Below are 20,740 nucleotides of genomic sequence, written 5' to 3'. Positions count from 1 at the left end.
AAGCATTTAAGTAATTGAAATAAGTATTGCAGCATCACTATCTTTATTACAGTACAGGCCTAAGCATGTTTGTTTAGAAGTAAGTTCCACTGAGTTAATTTACTACCCAGTATGCTTGCTGAGAATCATGGCCTAAATGATTTAGTACAATCTGGATTAAATTAGTTGTTAGTGCATCCCAGTACTCCGTTGCAGGCATCTGACGCCCTTTTCCCATGGCCTGGAATATGCATATTCTAGTTGTGAATTTTTTTTCAACTAGTAGTTTTTAGACTCTGTTCTGGGGAATCCAGGGGTTCTTCAGTGAAAAGATACCGTATTTTTTGCTCTATAAAACTCACTTTTTCCCTCCTAAAAAGTAAGGGGAAATGTATGTGCATCTTATGGAGCGAATGCAGGCTGCGCAGCTATCCCAGAAGCCAGAACAGCAAGAGGGATCACTGCGCAGCAATACCTCTTGTTGTTCTGCCTTCTGAGATTTTTTTTTTCTTGTTTTCCTCCTCCAAAAACTAGGTGCGTCTTATGGTCTGGTGCGTCTTATAGAGCAAAAAATACGGTATCTTGGTAAGCTTCCTTGTTTGCTGCTATTGATCTTGGCAAGAATGCTAAAGGTGCGTTTCAATTCACGCAGGGCAATGGTGAACTCCAGGAGTCCCAGGCAGTGGGTGAATCTGCCTGCACTGGAATATGCCCCATAATTCTTTGCAAGGTAGAGAAGTTTCATTGCTGACACTGAATCATAGAATCATAGAATCATAGAGTTGGAATAGACCACAAGGGCCATCGAGTCCAACCCCCTGCCAAGCAGGAAACACCATCAGAGCACTCCTGATATATGGTTGTCAAGCCTCTGCTTAAAGACCTCCAAAGAAGGAGACTCCACCACACTCCTTGGCAGCAAATTCCACTGTCGAACAGCTCTTACTGTCAGGAAGTTCTTCCTAATGTTTCAGTGGAATCTTCTTTCTTGTAGTTTGGAACCATTGCTCCGTGTCCGCTTCTCTGGAGCAGCAGAAAACAACCTTTCTCCCTCCTCCATATGACATCCTTTTATATATTTGAACATGGCTATCATATCACCCCTTAACCTCCTCTTCTCCAGGCTAAACATGCCCAGCTCCCTTAGCCGTTCCTCATAAGGCATCGTTTCCAGACCTTTGACCATTTTGGTTGCCCTCCTCTTGGACACGTTCCAGTTTGTCAGTGTCCTTCTTGAACTGTGGTGCCCAGAACTGGACACAGTACTCCAGGTGAGGGCTGACCAGAGCAGAATACAGTGGCACTATTACTTCCCTTGATCTAGATGCTATACTCCTATTGATGCAGCCCAGAATTGCATTGGCTTTTTTAGCTGCCGCGTCACACTGTTGGCTCATGTCAAGTTTGTGGTCAAGTTTGTGAAGGTATCCTGAGCAGAAAAGGTGACACGGAAAGCTTGAAAGCTTGAAAAATACATCACTCTAGGAGAGCTGCTGAACCCTGAAGACTCTGCATTGATTTTATATGTCCTAGACATGTACTGTATTTTACTATATGTTACTACACTTTCTAACTGGAGGCATTTGTGTTTTCCTCTAGCCCTGCCAATTTCACTTTGGGAGAATTGCTAATTCCTCTCTGAAGTCTTAGCATTGGTGACAGTTTTTTTTTTGTTTGTTTTTAAAGTGCCACTTGATATGCATTTTCCAGAGCAGCAGGTGTTTGTTTTCCATTTTTGAGTATGCTGAATATCTGTGCTGATTCAGTGTTTCGTTTTAGGCTTAATGAAGGCAAGAATATGACAGAGAAATGGGCAAAAAGTGTTTGTTTGCTGACTGTGTCATATTTATATGTTGGAATAAAAACATCAAATTCTGGGGATGGCAGGGGGCGCTAAAGTTTTTATAGTTAACGCATGTGATTTGTTGTACTCGAGGAGCAGAATCCAGGAAAAGTTCAGCACTTCCAAATCCCATAGATTTCAGTGGGATTCATTTAAGCATTTTTACATCGAGACCAGTGTGACTTAAAAGTGGTTAACTTTGCCTGGTTCATACCCTTTGTGACTTATAATTACTAATTAAAAGAGGGCAATTTTGATTTTTGCTGAGAAAGCTGCAGTGTATGCATATTGTATCATGATTAGAGAGAAAAACAAAATGATATTTGTTACCAATTAAACCTGGCTGTGGTTCAGTTTTCTTTCCTTCCTTTTTCTAAAGATTCTGGTAAGCATATTCCAGAAAATCCAGTATATTAAGGATGCAATCTTATGCACACTTACATGGGAGCCAACTCTATTGACCACAGTAGAATTTTATTGTCAATTACCAGTCTTGAAGATTTCAGAATTATCCCAGAAAAGAGTTAGGGGGAAGGTCATTCACTGGCCAAATATCTTCCTTTATAACTACTTTTGCATGGAACACATGCTTGTTGAAAATTATTCCCATTGGAGCTTTCTTTCTGTCATTCTTTTTTTAAATCAAGCCCTCATGGTTGCAGAGATATCCCCAAAGATATACTATGCATTGTTGGCATATTCTAAATGCTTAGGGCTTGAAGAGAAAGTAATATGAATCCTCCATCTGATATTTTTCAAATATTCGTTTCTATAATGTTTCCCTGAGTTTCAAGTAGGCCATCTGTAGTATTTGTACATTACACTTACTCAATAGATGTTATAGTAAAACATCCCATTATTAGTGAACTTGCTTCATTTGCAGTGATTCAGCATGTTGAGCTCAGTATGTTAATTGCATGTCATGAGGTGAGGGGGGAACGTGATGCTCGTGCCAAGTATGTTGCTTAGCCCTAAATTAGTGGAAGATGCTTAAGGCTGCTGTTCAAACATTTCAACTTTATCAGACTATCTGCAAGGAACATAGCTAATGTTTCTGTATAGTCTGTGAAACTGATGGAGCTGATGGCTTTTTTTGCTGACATGTGAAGGCTAATACAAATTTGAAACCTCCCTTTACCAATGCATGGCTACCAGTTTCAGAATATTGACTCAGATGGAATGATTAATGCCACTTTTCTTCCTAATTGTTACCAATGAACAGCCTCTGATCAATGGATGAGCTAATATCCTGGAGATTTTTTGTTAGCTAAGGCAGGTGTTGAATTTTGACGAGTATTTTTGACGAGTGGAATGGGCTAGACATCATTAGCTAAATTACTTTCAGGGCTGGGGTGTATGTCTAGGTATGAATGGAGAAGATTTATGGTTAAATGATGTGGGTGCTGCCAGAATCTAGAAGCAGGTGGGTAGGATTTAGGAGAAAGACGTACAGTGGTACCTCGCTTTCGAACATCTCCGTTGACGGACGTTTCGGTTTTCGAACGCCATAAACCTGGAAGTACTGTATTTTTCTGTGTATAACACGCCCCCGTGTATAAGATGACCCCTCTTTTGGGGGACTCAAATTTAAAGAAAATGGGAGAAGAACAGTAAATGCTTCGGTTTTCGAACACGCCTCGGAAGTCGAACATGACACACAGCTTCTGTATTGAGTTTTCTGTATTGGGGCTTCCTTATTGAGTTGTCAGTTTTCAAACGTTTCAGACCTCGAATGGTCTTCTGGAATGGATTATGTTCGAAAACCGAGGCATCACTGTATTTAGTCATTCAAGCACAAAATAAGAATCATGTTCCAAGAAAACCCGAATTATGTGACATGTATACATTATGCAAATTAAGAACAATTGGGACTCATCCACACTGGAGTTTATTGTGGATTTGAAACTGCTTATTTATTTATTTTCCCCTGTGTCCACGCAAGGTCCTCATTCAAGTGTCAACCCATACTTTACCTCTGCTAAAATCAGATTTCCCAATCCGTGGATAATCCAGTAAGGGAAGAAAACCCAGTATAAAATTTCAATTTGCCCCCTTGAAAGAAAAATGAAGGAGCCACACTAAACAGCCAAAGAAAGAAGCAATGCCTCTGGATGGTACTGGGGGATGATACGGATAATAATAACACTCAACACGTTCTGATTAAGACCTTATTCAGGAATGTGGGAGCATAGTTTTCCCTAGAAAGTTTGCCTTGTAAATGAGTCCACCAAACATACTAGCCTGCGAAGTTTTTTCACTAGCCTCCTGATAGTTAGCAGAGGAAGGATAGAGATCCATGTTGTTCCTGCAGCAGCCCATCCCCTTTCTACGCTGTGGAACGGGCAGTGGGAATCTTGCACATCACTTGGTTTTTATGCTGAGCACAGAGGTGGGAGGAAGCACTCCAGCCCACTCACTTGCCTGCATGATGAAAATCCTTGTTGCCCGTCTGGCTACCAGGAGGCTGCTTAAATACGTTTATTTATAATCTGCTCCTCACTTGAAAGTCCAGGGCTGCAATCTACACAAAACGTAAACCATAATTTAAACAATAAGATTGAAACAGCCTGGAACAAAATGCAGACTTCCGTTACAGAAACGCTAGGAACGTCCCTTTCTGGGTCATCACCCTGTGATATTCTGTAGTGCCGTAACTAAAATTTCCCAGACCACCTGAGTGATCTTATAGGTCTATACAGCGCTGAGCAGCACTTCGGGCGACCTAGCCCCCTGGGCACCTTCCTAGCCACTATGGAAAGTAACAAGCTGGACCAGATAGGTCTTTGGTTTCACCTAGCAGGGCTCTTACGTTCTTCTACATCAAGAATATGGAGGTGTTCCGCAGGCTTCTTCGAAAAGCCGAGTTTTAAAGGGGCTTGAAAGAGGTAAAGGAGGTGGCTATTCGAAGGCATTCTGGGAGGCAGTTTTAGATCTAAAAGCAGCAAAGGTAAAAAATCGGGAGTTATTTGAGGGAGAAAGAGACTTTTGAATGGCTGAAGGTCATGGGGAGAAGAGGCAGGTAAGAATGAGATGCTTCTTCAGGATTTTTGAGTGGACTGAAGAGTAGTGTAGGGGTTTAAAGAGGGGCATCACATGGTCAGAGCCACAATAAAGATGAATAATAATAACAAGTTAGGCAACTTACCCTGAGCTTGGTTACACCTAGAAAGTAATGTTAGACTTTTAAAATTTGGGCAACTTCCTGTGGTCAGAGATAAAGGAGAGGCTCTCTGCTTTTTTAGTTGGGTGGTGTTCTTTCTGTGACTTTTGATGGATATTGCTATTGGCTGTGCTGATTATTGTAGAGACTCTCCAGGCCCCATAGAAGATAGCATAAAACTACCCTGTATTGCGTTATCTTTGTCCTCCATCTAACCCTGAACTGGCGGTTTGGGCTGATGGAAGCTCTCCAGAGACTTCCACCTTCCTTTAGTGCCTGAGATCCTTTGGTTGGGCACACAGAAGGATGAGCCCTGATCCTTTAAGTGCAAGGGAGCATTTAAGCAAGAGGGAGAAGCAGGGAGAACTCCTCTCTTTAATACGTTAGGTTAAAAATGCTTTTAAAAAGTGAAATTGGAGAGCCTTGTGATATATTCTTTGTCAGATATCTTGTTTCTCCCTTCGATGTAGATAACGCTTGTCAACAGCACAAGCCATCCTTCTTCGCAGCCACGCTGAGCGTGTTTGTGCAGGCATGCTTAGACACTGGTTTATTACTCTGCACTTGATTATTTGTGGCTGAATGTGTGAACTGGCTCCATAGAAATTTTGCCTTGTTTTCTGAGGTGATGTGCAAATTCTGTCTTTTAAATAGGGCTAGTTCAGACATGCATGCTCATCACTTGCTCCAATTATTATGTGTGAACGGAGCGTGACGTATTTCTTTAGATGAGTTTCAGTGAATGGATGCTTCACTAACTGTGTTGGATTTGTTACATCCTAGTTCTGCCCAAAAGAACTGAGAACAGGTGTGAGTTTTGTTTTCAGCCCTTTCCGTACTGTAGCTGTTACAGCAGGTTAAGAGTGTAGATATGTGTGGTTAAGCAGGGAACGGCAGCTTTATTTGCCTCGTCCTTTTTATTTTTCTTTTGGGATGTAATTCAGCACTGCGCCGTCTGTTACAGATGCACTGGAGGCCAGTTATGGTTTTTATAACCACTTTTGTGACTAAATCTGTTATGGGAAATTAATTTAGAAGTTAGACAATTTGTGTTCCCTTTTCTGACGAAAACCTCTGTTTAATTGGTTGGTGGCTTTTAAGGCTGCCCTAATAGAGATTGAATTTAATAGTAGCTTTTTCCTTCTGTTGTTTTCACAAGTGAGTTACAGGGGAGAAGCTCAATGGCTTTTCTAGACAAGTAACTACATAAGTATGAAAACTCACACAGTCTCCTAAACAGAATGCTAGACTTGGACTGGGGAGACCTGCATTCAGATCTTCTGAAACACTCTAGGGAACTTCTGAGACATTCATTGTATCTCAGCCTAGACTACCTCTTGTTAAAATGAGACAGCACCCATGTACACTTGTGCTCCTTGGAGGAAGAGTGGTATACAAATGTGGTATGTTTTTTTAAAAAAAAATGTCAGAAGCGAGCTAGCAGGAAATCACACTGTTGCTGCTGCTAGTGCTGGGCCCGGTGGCAGCGTTGGCCTGGATCTGCAAGGCATGGGGTGAAATCCACCCCAGCGCCTAGCCGAGCATGGTCATCTGGTGCTGTTGACTTGCATCTAGTCAGTGACTAAGTGCCTACTCAGAAGACAGCCACACTGAGTTCAGTGGGCCTTACTCCCAGGTAAGGGTAGGTGGGGCTACAGTGTTTTATCTAGGCAGCCAGGGCTCCTCTGGATGACAAGATCTTTTTGACCAGGTCAGTGAAGACCACTTGCTTTTTAAAATTCTCCCATACATACAAAACTCCCTGTGCGTCTTTTGGACTGTATCTGTAGATTTCCCCCTCTGTGTCAAATATCTGGGGTCAAATAAGCGTTGTTTCCTTTTTATAATACACGGAGGACGGATCTGCCTCGGGAGGTTCTTGACTCTCTACGTGAAGGGGCTGGGGATTGGATTTGGGCCCTTCTGCATGCAAGGCATGTACTGTGTCATTGGACCATGTCCCCCATTGTGCAGTCTGGTAATAGAAATATTCTTTGGTTAATTTGAGCTTAACTATCCTGGGAAAACAATTGCAGAATCTCATTGAAACTCTTTTCACTGAACGATGTCCCAAGTTGCATCTTCATTGATCCCGCATGTGGAATGACTTCCTGTTTCCCAAGGCAATCCTGATGGGCACTTTCTTCCCTCCCTTTCAGGCATGGTTCTTGTGCGTAGCGAGAATGGCCAGCTACTGATGATCCCTCAACAAGCTTTGGCGCAAATGCAGGCCCATGCGCAGTCCCAGCCTCAAACCACCATGACTCCTCGCCCTGCCACCCCTACCAGTGCTTCTCCGGTCCAGATCTCGACTGTGCAGGTCAGTTCACTGAGAAACGTAAGTAAAATAAAATCTTAAATTTCCTTACATTTGAGGGTATCCAAGCTGGCTGCCTCCAGGTGTTTACCCTTGACATGTCCTGCATTGTATTCTGCGTTCCTGCAAAGTATGTCTGCGCTGACTTTAGGTGGCAGGATTCTCAGTCCACTGAGAGACCCGCATTTACCCACCAGTCTCCCAGTGAAGCTTTTATTCCCGAAAACAAGCAGCTCCTAGTTATATCCTTTGAAAGTCCTTCCCATCCTAGAGCTTCACCCGCTGTGTTAAAAGCGCTCCAGGTTTCCATGGCCCAAAATCTCAAATTTCATAGCTGAAGCGAATGATCCAAATGTGGCAAATTTGCAAGGATTTGCTTAACATGCATACATAATATTGTTTCCATAGCTCGGTATTGCATTCAGCTTTTCATACTGTGAGCCAGTCGTAAAGGAAAGGGGAAAGAGTGTGTATCTGGAGACATGCATTTCCTGGCTCATAGTCGTGTCATGAAAACTCCCAGCGCCTTACGAGTGGAATTCCTCTCCAGAACTTTGTTTACGGCAAACAATTTCACTAGGTAGAACCCTAAAGACTAGCAATGTTGCTTTCCTTCTTTATTTGTTTGCAAATTAAATCTGAGGCCTACTGCAGACTTTGTGCTTGGATCTTGACCCACTTTTCTGTAGTTAGATGGAGATCAGTTTGTTGATTTCCTCCTCCGAATCACTCCTTTAAAAAAAATAATGTGGAAGTTAATGGTCTGAACATGAAATGTGCATGAATATAATTGGCTACTGTGGTCAGAAGCAAGCATGAGACTTCAGGACTCCGACTGAGGCCGATGCTAGATGCTTCATGGGTGTTGCATGCAACTGTGTTATCAATGCGCTTTCTTTTGTTTGGTTTTCAAACAAAAAGAAAAGGCCGTAGGAAGTTGCATTTGGAAGTGGATGAATGGTAGAGAGGTGCTTGACCCTCTCCCCTCCACTGTGCTTTTTGCTCAGAATTGCCCCCTAGGTTAAGGCTACCAGATTTTTTCCAATGAATCTGGGGACCCTTTAATTAATTAATTAATGAATTACTACACGTTCCGGATGCTGCAGCGACGGCAGTGACAGAGGGGCGGCCCCTGCCTTGACCTCAACTGCCACGTTTCCCCTTCCTCCGAGGCTTCTATCTCCTTTCTCCATGAGCACTGGCAGCCCCTGAGTTGTTGGTTCTTTGGTGGTGGTGGTGGGGAAGCGGTGTGGGGTGGGTCAGGCATGGAAGGCGGAGAAGGAGGGCTGAGAGCGGTAGCAAGGCTCGGGCAGTGCAATGCCCCCCTTCCCATTGGAGCAGCCCCATTCCCAGTCCTACTTGCATGCAAGCAGGAGGGGGCAGGGATCCCTCAGCTGGGAAGGGAGGCTTCCCTTTGCCTAACTGAGAGATCTCTGCCCCCTCCTGTGAAGCCTGCCTTCACAGCTCAGAGATCCCCGTCCCGCTCCATCTTGCACGCAAGTAGGACTTGGGAGGCTGCTCTGATAGGCAGCATGAAGGCTCCCTTCACAGCATCTTCGCCGATCAGAGTTTTATCTTTTTTTCTGTGCTGTATTCAGTGCTTCTGTACGATTTTGTTTTTATTGTTTTGTAAGCAGCTCTGGGAATGCTAGCTGTGATATAAATTACAAAAATAAGCAGCCCTACCTGCTGCCCCCCACAGCTGCCTTTCAGTAAAAGAAAACAAAAACCCATTGGTGATTCTTAGCTTGGCCCTGAGCTTCAGGATTTTGTGCTGAGTGCCATCTGGGGTATTCTAAGGCAAGCTGAAACCCCTGGCCTGAGTTTAGTGTTGCATGATTTCTGTTCACCTCTGGTTTTTTAAAATCCAGATTCTGTGCTAGCAAACTCACATTCCTCAATTAACCTGCTCTTAGTTGTAGAAGTGTGCTTGCCTTAATTTCCATTTTTACAATCCACTCCAATTGCAGTATTTAAAAGTCTGGGTCATAATTTAAAAGTCTTTGGCCATAATTAAGGATATTGGATATGTGGCCATAGTTTAGGGATGGATAGATAGGGACTTAAAGTTGAAGCAAGGATGGGGAGGTGGGGCTACTTTAAGGATCTGAAAGTCTGGATTTGGATAATTAATCAGCTCATGTTTTCTGATTCTACCTCAACTGTTTAGTTAATACCTATTAGAACAATGCTGATTTAGTCTTAGAGCCATAACATTTTTATGCAAATTCAGACAAGTGAATTATAACCATGCTATTTTTTATTTTATTTTTTAAAAAATAATAAATTAATACATTGCAGCTTCAAATATTAGGATTAAAGGAGGATTTTTTCCAGCAGAAAATCAGCCTTTATCTCAAGGTTTTTTATTAGAGGCTTGGAGACATATTGCTTTTGGAATTTTAATAATAAAATAGCCTAATGAATAATGCCAGTTATCAAGTTCAGACTTCCCTGAAGTTACATCCTGTACTCTGTTAATCTTCACAGTAACTTTTGATGAAGATCTAACTTGCCATATCAATGTTGGGATCAAGATAGTAAGAGAAGCCCTGTGACTTTTCTGTGGTTCCAGGCCTATAGCCCACAGAATCATGTAGAACATTGTCCAAAACTGGTTTGAAGTCCATATCATTATACTGGTTGTGTGTGTGTGTGTGTGTGTGTGTGTGTGTGTGTGTGCGCATTCGTACTCGTGTGCTATACAGAAATCACAATGTGGGGAAAACCATGAAGCCAGTCAACGCCTCTACATAGCTCTATCCTTATTTCAGACATTGTGATATATATGATGATTAGCTGGTGATATATCACAATGTTGAAAACCAGATATCGTCCAGCCCTAGTGGGTTATAAACCTGTTGGTTTAAAAAAACAAACAACCCCCCCCCCCCATGAAAAATCTAGACTAGATCCAAAGTTATGAAGATGTGCAGTTGAAACAACTCAAAGCTATAACTATTCAGGACTAAGTACTGGGTGTGGATTTGCTTTAAAGGATGCGGAATTGCAGAAAGTGCTGGGACTTAAAATTTCAGCCCAACTTACCTTAGGTTGGATTCTAGGTTAAACTGGGCATGCTATCTATCTATATGTGGCTACTTCTCTGTGAACGTACCTGGGATTCTTTTTTGCAGGCTCCTGGAACGCCTATCATTGCGCGGCAAGTGGCTCCAACCACTATAATCAAGCAAGTGTCTCAGGCACAGACAACTGTACAGCCCACGACAACGCTACAGCGGCCCCCTGTAGTTCAGGTAAGGTTGCCAGCACACGTTTGCCGGCTAATCCTAAAACAGAACATTGGCTGAGAACCAGGGTGCTGTTTGGACGCCGTTCATTTATATGAGAATAGATGATAGAGATGTAAAACTAAGTCACACTGGGGGCCAGTGGGGCATTCTCCCAAGTAGGTGAGTGAACTCCATCAAGCACAGTGGGGCTTACGTGTAGCTTGTAAAGGAAGAGTAAGTACAATAATAAGTGCAAACAGAAATTTCTGAATAGTCCAGCCCTTACTGAGGTTTAAAAAGCTGGTGCATTCAAATGGTAAAGTGTCTTAATTCAGAAGGGGTGTGGACTTTCTGCAGGAGCTGCACAAGTATAGCATCGCTAAAGATTCTTTACACCTCTTAAATTATGTTACAGGTGGTCCAGATTAGTACTTGTGGATAGTTATTCCAGCTACTTTAGACTTTTGGGAGTCAGCGGATAGGTGGAACCGGCAAAGAGTTTCTCTTTCAGTGACTAAGCTTCTAAACATTTCCCCCTGGATAACAGCTTTTAACTGTGCAATTTTTTCAGTGTGTTTCGATTTGCACCGATTCTTCCTTGACATATGTTGACTGTGTGACTGATGTGGGATGCAAACCATAGTTCCCCCCCCCCCAAGTTGTTATGCTCATGCCTGTTCTGTCTGCATGCACAGTGCCCTTATAATAATTGGGAGTGATTATTAAGAAGCAGAAGTAAAATAGATTTATTTGGCTGCACCACAAGGTCTGTAGCCCGTTTCATAGGTCCTGTGTTCTGCCGCCTTCTACCTTTTGCACCAAAAACACATGCTTTGTTTAATCAACTTCCAGTGTCTTGAATTCTGAATGCATAGGGCTTTGTGCCACCTGGTGGTTGTTTCATTTAACTGCGCCAGACAGGTGGCCAGAGCAAATGTGTCTCTTTTTTGGAGCCTGTTTTAACATCACTGTAAGGAGGATATTGCGTCTGATAAAATGCATCCTCCCTTCATTTGCAGCTCTGTATAATTGTCAAATATCTGTGTATCTTTGCAGCCTCAGATTGTTCTGGGTAATCCTGCACAAACGACAGCATTAGGAACAGCAACTGCTGTGCAGACTGGAACGTCTCAAAGGGCGGTGCAAGCAGCCGCAATAGCCTCAGCTGCGGCCACAGTAAGCTCCCAATGACTGTTTGTTGCAAGTCAAAAGCCAAATCTTGCCAGCTTCCAAGAGAGGAACCCATTAACTTACCACCAAGTGCTCAGTGTAGGGCATACTGACTACTTCGCTGGCACAGTATTGACACTCCAGTTTGTACCTTATGGGTATGAAACTGCTAAGTGAGGCGAATGTGCTGTGATTATGTAAATGTTTGTGGGAATTATGGTAAACTTTACTGTGCCACACACATGCTGTAAAACAAAATAAGTACAAGTTTCTGCACCAAAATAACCTAATTTCTGTGTTGGGGAAAGCTGGATTAAATGATATAAGCAATTTGCTTATTTTGATCTTACTTTGCACAATTTATTCTACTCCTAGTGGTGATGGGAGAGGCAAAGAACTGGGCAGGACACTGAAATCTAATAACAATACAGCAATAGTGGAAAACTTGCTCAGCTTCTCCTTCTGGCTTCTAAGATTCAACAGGCATTGCCCCACAAGCCATGAAACATATTTGTAGTAACAAGGGCCATAAACTTTCTTTAAGACAAAAACAAGGAAGCCAGGATCCTTGAGAATCTGGCATGTTTCCATTATCACATCATGTGTTTTTTATGCATGGGCACAGAGTATCCACACCCCTGGCCAAATACAATTTGAATGGCAGTGTTGCCAATCGATAGGGTTGAAAGGGATTCTTATAGTGTTCAGATTGAATTCAAATACATTTTTTTAAAAAAAAACCCTCTCCCTTCTCACTTTCTTTTCTATCTTTCCCTCCAATAGGAAACCATGGAAAATGTGAAGAAATGCAAGAATTTTCTCTCCACGCTAATAAAACTGGCCTCTTCTGGAAAGCAGTCTTCTGAGACTGCCGCTAATGTGAAAGAACTAGTTCAGCACCTGCTGGTAAGACAGACACCGGTTTAGTTCACATCCTCATCTGAAACATAACTTGGGTGACTAAGAATGAGTCTCTCCCCTCTCCTTTGCCTTTGCATATAAGAGGAAGAGAACAAAAGCTTCCGATTTAAAATAAACCGCAGTTCACATGTTGTCTAAAACACAAGGAACAGTGGTTTGTTTTAACTAAAATCAGTTAATAAGTCAGGATCTGAAACCATAGTTTAATCCAGGGATCTGCAACCTTTAAGACAAAAAGAGCCACTTGGACCCGTTTCCGAAGAAAAAAAAACAGCAGGCGGGAAGGTGACGTCGGGACGGTGCGTGACTAACGCACGGACCGCCCCCATGCGACGTCACAGCCAGTACAGCGCCTGCCACAGTGGGGAGTGTCAGGGCGCACAATGCGCCTCCTCCCCTCGCTAGTATCCGCCCCAGAGCCGCAGCAAAGGTGTAAAAGAGCCACATGCGGCTCCGGAGCCGCGAGTTTCTGACTCCTGGTTTAATCATTTGTTTTTAACAACTTCGGTTGGAACAAACTACTGTTCCTTGAGTTGAGGTGCGGCACAGAACCGCAGTTTGTTCTAAAGCAAAACTTCCACTTTCCTCCTTGCCTGTATGAAGGAGAAGATGGGGGTGGTGTTTCCTGCTTGGCAGGGGGTTGGACTCGATGGCCCTTGTGGTCTATTCCAACTCTATGATTCTATGATTCTGTGGAGGCCTTGGGAGCAATGAGTCTTGCCGTATCTCATCTCCAGTCCTCTGGATTGTCTGAACCAGGCCACAAATATACGGTTATGAAACGTAGTTTGAAAATAAGAGGGTAAAATGTTGACTTTCAATACTGTTAGGCAAAACAAAGATTTGAGAAGCAGTAGACATAACAAGATACTTTTCATGTGTTTACTCCTTTTGCTTAAGAAGAAAAGGGTTAATCCTTTTAGAAGCATAGCATACAAGCATAGAATTGTAGAGTTGAAAGGGACAGTGAGAGTCATCTAGTCCAACCCCTTGCGATGTAAGAATCTTTTAGCCCAATGTAGGGCTCAAAGCCATGACCCTGAGATTAAGAGTCTCATACTCTACCGAAACTTGGATGCTGCCGTACTCCCAACTCATCCTTGACTTTTTGCCATTCTGGCAGGGTCTGATCAGACTTGGGAGTTCAGCAACACCTGAGGACCACAGGTTAGCTACCCCTGTTGTAAAATCCGAAGAGCAAATTCTGAAGTAATGTACAAGTTGTTATGGATGCGACTCAGAACATCTGTTTTTAGATATAAGGCCAATGAGCAGGGAAAGCTACAGAGAAATAACCTGCTTCTCCACAGCAACCTGTCATAATTTTCCAGTGTCTTATTGCTATACATTCATTTAAAACATGTCATCTTTTTTTAAGGTGAATTAAGGAAATAATTTCAAAACATTAAAAAGATTGACTGCTTAAAATGAAAATATGGGACTTTTCCTCCCCACCCCAACTTTTTTTTATTACAACAGTCACATGTGTATGGAATAACAAAACTTAGGCAAGATTACACCCTAACAAGACAGAGTTCATTCATGTGAAATGAAAACCATAGAAGGCTTCAGCCATATGGATGTTCTCATTGCTGTCCAGTATTGAAAAACCACAGTATTGAAAAAGCAGAGGAATCAAAAACAATCCAGTCAAAATAACAACTCTACCATTTGATGTAAACATACACTTTTTTTGTGACTTTTTGAAATTATTAGCATTCTGCTTATGAGCATAGAAAATAAGACCAGTTCAAGTGTATTAAAAATGTATTTAAACTGAACTTGCTAGCAGATGTGTTATTTGTATTTTTATGTTGGATGAATATGTAGCATTCTTCTTGCAAAATGACTTAAATAAATTTCCCCAGTTAAGGACAGTGGTACCTTGGTTGTCAAACTTTATCCGTTCTGGGAGTCCATTCGACTCCCAGAATGGTTCAGAAACCAAGGTGTGGCTTCCGATTGGCTGCAGGAGCTTCCTGCACTCAATTGGAAGCCGTGTCGGACATTCAACTTCCAAAAAACGTTCGCAAACTGGAACACTCCCTTCCAGGTTTGTGGCGTTCTGAAGCCAAAACGTCCGAGTACTAAGGCATTTGGCAACCAAGGTACAACTGTATCTTGTTAAGAAGATATGTCCTTCTTATACACTTAAATGGTTGAGGGCTTAATATCTGAAATTCATTATCTGGAAAATCTGAATCTGAATTTTATTCATCAGGATGGAAAAATTGAAGCAGAAGATTTCACCAGCAGACTGTACCGGGAACTTAATTCTTCACCTCAACCTTACCTTGTGCCTTTCTTAAAGGTAACAACCTCTCTCCATTCTAGTTGCATCACTTGGCAGAGAAGCCTCTTGCCCTTCTCAGTAAAGAAGCGGGAAACACTGTTAAAAATTGGTACCAAATTAAAGTAATAAAGATGACTGACTACAAGAACAAAAAAATCTATTTCTGTTCCTTCATAAAAGGAATCACAGGGGAGTTTTCTTGATGTAAAAACAATAGAGTGCAGCTGTGACAATATTCTGTATGCAGAATATTGAATACTGTGTTCACACAATCACTGCTGGAAATCTGGTAGATGATGTGTGATCCTGGGTATACACATGCATTCTTGCTCTCAGCATCTCTTCCTCCTAAAAAAGGTGTATATGGAGGAACTATAGGAATTTAACGTGTGTGAATCCCAAGTCATGTTGTATTGTGTGTGCAAGGTGTATGCAAAAGTGCATTTTCAAGCTTGATATTATATCACTTGTTCTGATTTCCAACTAGCAATTATTGTGAAATGCCCTGGGTATGTTGTGAACCGCCTTGGGATCTGCGGATGAAGGGCGGTATACAAATTTTAACAACAACAACAACAACAATAATTAGTAATAATAATAGGAAGAATAAGAATTCTATGAGCCAGTTCCGTTGGTTAAATATTAGCCAGCTCCATACTGTTGGCAACCAAGTCAGATGGGCAGGGTACAAATAAAATAATAATAATAATAATAATAATAATAATAATAATAATAATAATAATGCAGTATACTCTGCATTTTTGTTTGGTTCCAGCTGATAATGTGGTAAAATCCACAGTATTTCCAGTCCGTCTTAGGGGATCTGCACAGAAATGTCAGATTTTGCACTCATGAGGCCCTCCTTGTCTCAGACGTCAGTGCTTTGAGCATTCCTGTCAAGCCTGTGCAGTCAAGAGTTGCAGACTGCAGATTTTATTTCCTCTTCAAGGATGGGCTTTCCCCTGCTTTGAGGCAGATTCCCAAGTACTATTTTCATCCCAGGGTATTAAGAGGTACGCACAACTCTAAGTTGCCTTTAGCGCTTCTCACCGGCTGCACAAGCATCTTTACAACAACTTTGCAAGATGGGTCAGTATCTACCCCCACTTGTCCCTGCAAATGGGGGCGTCACTGTGGTCAATTCAGTAATTGAAATGAATTGGAAGGGAAAGCCGACGCAGTTTTGGGCTATTGATTTGCCCCTCTCGTGAAATATTGTAGCCAGGTTGTTCGCTTGGCTGGAGTATAGAGTTTACTGTTCCACAGAGAAAGTTTGTCCCCTTTGGACAAGTAAGTATTACAAATACAACCTAAGATTCCTTGTTTGATAGGGATTTTTATCTCTGGATAGCAAGGCTTGAGATAATTTATGGTTCTTGACTGTGTTCCTTGTCTAGCAGTATGCTTCACGGGGGTGTCACTCACCACAAACTACTGCACATTTCTGATGCCTCTAGGGATAACTGAAACTTGATGCTAAATTTTTTGGGGGGTGTGTAAGCATTAGCACTTGCCACAGAGCAGTGTGACGTCACTTCCTCTTTTGTTCCCATAGCGGAGCTTACCTGCCTTGAGACAGCTGACTCCAGATTCGGCGGCTTTCATTCAGCAAAGCCAGCAGCAGCAGCCCACGACGCAGCCCACGACGGCCCTGACAGCGGTGATGCTGAGCAGCTCAGTTCAGCGTACAGCAGGAAAGACCCCTGCCACCGTCACAAGTACCTTGCAGCAGCCGGTCATCAGCCTAACGCAGCCGACGCAAGTTGGGGTTGGCAAACAAGGGCAGCCCACGCAGGTGGTGTGTAAACCAAAATGAATCAATCCTACACTTTACCTCCCAGAAAACTGAATCCTTTCCTTCCTAACGCCAGTCAGTAATGGGCATAAACTGAACGTAAAACCAGATATCTTGTCGATATTTCATGCATGTTTATCAGTTGGTACAAATGTGTGTTGCTCTGTAGTCAATGGTCTCCTTTTCCTTCATCTCAGGAAAAGCATATTCAGGAGGTGGGCATGTAAAGGAGGATGGATGTGTGCTTGACCCCTCTCCCTACCCATTTTTCTGCTCCAAATTGCTCCCAGCTGGATTTCAGCTGCAGGGGAAAAGTAGCTTTGGTGTGGAGGGAGGAGGGGAGAGAGCAATTCAGAATGGAAAAGCTGTAGATGTAAAAAGAGTTGATGATTTCCACCCCCCAAAGCTGTTTCTCTGCTTCACATGCCCTTTATCCATACCTCCTTTTTCTTGATAAAGAAAAGCTCTATCAAGGATATATTACAAACCTTTGTGCATTGGCCCTGAGCTGCATGACACAACTTCTATCCTTACTCTAGCAGTCGCTGTGTGTTGTTGCCATCACAGCCTCTCTTAAAACGAAGAGTTTATTGGCAGTAGGTACAGAAGAAATTAAAGGGAGGTACTGCTTCGCATAGGCCAAAAGCAACATCTTGGATACATTTCTGCAAGATAGCCAGTAGCAGCAGGTAGCTTTTAAAAGTTCATGGAGAAAAGTTCTTCGAACAACGACAGTTAAAACTTGCATGTTCAGAATCAGCATACAAATGATTTGCCAGAGGCTAGGGGCAAGTATTAGGGGATAGCCATATCCATTGTACCATGATTGCAAGGTTCCTAGGAGCATTAGGCTGGCTACTGATAAGAGACCAAACCACACGCTAAATGAATGGCAAGGCAGTTGCATATGTGCACTGATAACCTCTCCGAAAGAGGTTCTGTTGTCATTTAAAAATAAGACAGTATTCTTTAGTTTGATTTTGCTAGTGTCTAAAGATTCAAACCTGAATTGGATTTGACTACCTGCACTTGCCTGTCAGCATTCCTGCTCTTAGTTACTTGAAGAACTAAGCTGTTTCTCTTTCTGTACTTGCAACTGTGAGGATGAGCTACTCTTAAACCCACTGCTGCTGTACTGCAGGGGAATGGGGCTTTATGGCAAGATACACTCATGATCCACAAGGTGTATCTAAATTATGCATTAAATGGGGGGAGGCTTCTGACAACCTTGTACCCCAAAGTCTGGCAGAGCAACATCACCCACTAAAAATGGAATGGTGTTCATTTTTGAAAAACTTTGGACAGGGCTGTAGTGGTTGTATATAAAACAAGGGGCCTCTCCAGGCAAATCTTTTATAATGCATCTCTAGACCGTATTAGGTTGATGTGGAAAATACCCTTTTCACATATGGCCTGCTTTAATTTGAGAGACTAGCGGCATGGTTAAAGGCAGTGCTATTTTTCTAGAAAAAGAGGTGCCAGAACTCACCCTTAATGTCTTCCGTGTTCTCTTATAACGGCAATGGCGCCCACCTGGGATGTGCTGGAGCTGAGTTCCAGTGAGTTCCTGCTGAAAAAAAGTCCTGGTTAAAGGGTTCCAAAAGCTGTCAGTTGCATTGGCATTCTTAGTCAACTGCAACTACTCTCAAACTTTTTATTCATTTCTTATGCTTCTCTGCCACCTTTTCCTCCAAGAAGTTCAAGGTCAGTGTTCGAAACTCCTGTTGTTCTAGGCTCATTTTGCGACAGGGAATTTAATTAGCACGAGCAATTTCTGAGTTCAGGGTGCACTACTGCGCCTAAGATTTCAGATTAAAACTGCAGAGTGGAAGGAAAGGACCCTTTTCTGCCTCCCCGCTTCCAGCTAATATCTAATATCTGAAGGCTGGAGAAGAGACCCTCTTAAGAATATTAAGAGGGTGGGCAGGGGAAGGACGAGACCATGTGAAAAGTGAACATAATATTTTAGCTGCAATTCATTCATTTTCAGCTTTGTATTCATGTTATAAAAAAAGTGCACCTAGGCTTTCTTCTTCTTAGCTGGTTTATTGAAATGAATGTCTCTTCAAATGTTTTCAGGTTATTCAGCAGTCTCAAAAGCCAGGCACGTTGATCAGGCCACCACAGGTGACATTGACACAGACCCCTATGGTAGCCTTGCGGCCACCGCACAACCGTATTATGCTTACTGCTCCTCAACAAATTCAGCTAAACCCACTTCAGACAGGTAAGAGAGAAGCATTCTTGTTGTTTATTGTAATGGGATTTTTTTAATTTAAAAAACCAGCCATCTGATGCAGTGTCATAACATTGCACTTGGAAAATAATGTTTTCAGTCACGGGGCCCCTTAATGGTACATGCTTGTTTTGGAGAAGTTTTTTTATCGGATTCTTGAAAGTCAGAAAACCTGCACAGGAAATATTCATTCTTTCTGAGCTAGCATCTCAGGTAGCAGATTTATCAGGTCATGGGGCAGGACACTATGCATACTCTAGGCTTAACTCCCTCTCCTCTTAATTCTGCTTCAGGTAAAGACTTTGCACCATTCTGCTGGTCTTGGTGTGTTTATGTGGATTCTGAATTACAGAGCATTTTTCTTGATTTTCTCCCCTTGCAGTCCCTGTGGTAAAACAGACAGTATTACCTGGAACCAAAGCTCTTTCTACACTTTCAACTCAAGCAGCTGCTGCTCAAAAAAACAAACTCAAAGAACCTGGGGGAGGTTCTTTTAGGTAAGTAATCCTGTGCATTAGTGCAAAGAGATTTGCAGGGGGGGGGGTGTCAATCCTGGAAATGACACCTGTCCCTGCGGCAGATACTTTGTATTTGTGTGTGTGTTTTGGTTATGCCTTATGTTGCTTTCTCAGTAGCTGCAGATTTGCAGCACCCAGGGAATAAATACTGATCTTTTAAATATCTTCTTATCTGGATTAGCAAATATAGTAGGCTCATTCTGTCTTCCATGCTGAATTGCATTTCTGTATTTATTATACTGCCCAGTGTCTCTCAAATCTTTCTGGAATCCAGGCAGGCGGACCCCTGTGCAACTTCTGAATGCCTCCCTCTATATCAGGGGTCAGCAAACTCTTTTCAGCAGGGGGCTGGTCCACTGTCCCTCAGACCATGTGGGGGGCCGAAATATATTTTGGGGGGGGAAATGAAAGAATTCCTGTGCCCCACAAATAACCCAGAGATGCATTTTAAATAAAAGCACACATTCTGCTCATGTAAAAACACCAGGCAGGCCCCACAAATAACCCAGAGGTTCGTTTTAAATAAAAGGACACATTCTACTCATGTAAAAACACGCTGATTCCCGGACCATCCGTGGTCCGGATTTAAAGGCGATTGGGCCGGATCTGGCCCCCGGGCCTTAGTTTGCCTACCTATACTCTATATGCCTCCCCATGTTTGATAGGTTAAAGCACGGAGATCCTCATGTGTAGATGCCTTCTGGCAAACTACTTTGATGGACTAGGCTCTGTCAGTTTGAGCAAAGGGGTTCAAAGAATGCTGGACCAGGACCTCTTGGTTTCTCCTTTCTTACATGTCCTCCCACTTCTGTGAGGCAGCAGCGAAGGGGGAAATCCCGGGAAGAACCCATTCTCTGGTGGGGGAGCAACATATCCTGCCAACATACCTTTTAAAAAAGAGAAGGAGAGATGGAATGGTCTGAAAGCCCTTCCTGATTTTAGGGGAAACAAAGAGAGAAGAAACCCCAAGCGAGAGGGGAACCAAGGAGGCATTCTTCTTTTTTACTCCTCCATCTCAATACACCACTAATTTTCCCTCCCCACAAATATTAGGGGTGATGGAAGTGGTCTTCAGTTTCTACCAGGTGGCTTAAGTATGAGAGGGAATAGAGTAGCCCCTAGCTTAAGTCTCCCATGAAAAGGTCGACTTACATGCATTGGATATAAAATGCACAGAGAGCAGCACATCCTGCTTATTCTTCTTTCCTGTGGGAAGGAAAGGGCAGTAGTACCAGCATACAAGAAGCTAGGCTTGACCTGGATATCCTTTATATT

The 20,740-nt window shown here is 42.7% G+C and overlaps 1 protein-coding gene across 4 annotated transcripts in view; it reads left to right on the top strand.

Moving 5' to 3' along the window:
• TAF4 (TATA-box binding protein associated factor 4) overlaps positions 1 to 20,740 on the top strand; it is a 75,833-nt gene that overhangs the window by 37,152 nt on the left and 17,941 nt on the right. Inside the window, exons 3-10 of one of the 4 annotated variants that reach the window (XM_053394426.1) lie at positions 7,142 to 7,320; positions 10,437 to 10,556; positions 11,589 to 11,708; positions 12,486 to 12,608; positions 14,845 to 14,934; positions 16,472 to 16,711; positions 18,791 to 18,938; positions 19,330 to 19,444. In XM_053394426.1, coding sequence (XP_053250401.1) covers positions 7,142 to 7,320; positions 10,437 to 10,556; positions 11,589 to 11,708; positions 12,486 to 12,608; positions 14,845 to 14,934; positions 16,472 to 16,711; positions 18,791 to 18,938; positions 19,330 to 19,444 — 1,135 coding nt within the window. Of the gene's footprint in view, positions 1 to 7,141; positions 7,321 to 10,436; positions 10,557 to 11,588; positions 11,709 to 12,485; positions 12,609 to 14,844; positions 14,935 to 16,471; positions 16,715 to 18,790; positions 18,939 to 19,329; positions 19,445 to 20,740 lie in introns of all 4 variants that reach the window. The other 3 variants (XM_053394427.1, XM_053394425.1, XM_053394428.1) reach the window with 3 other exon arrangements.

This window comes from Podarcis raffonei, chromosome 6, assembly GCF_027172205.1.
Source record: "Podarcis raffonei isolate rPodRaf1 chromosome 6, rPodRaf1.pri, whole genome shotgun sequence".
Lineage (NCBI taxonomy): Eukaryota > Metazoa > Chordata > Lepidosauria > Squamata > Lacertidae > Podarcis > Podarcis raffonei.
This window is presented reverse-complemented; position numbering and strand designations above follow the sequence as displayed.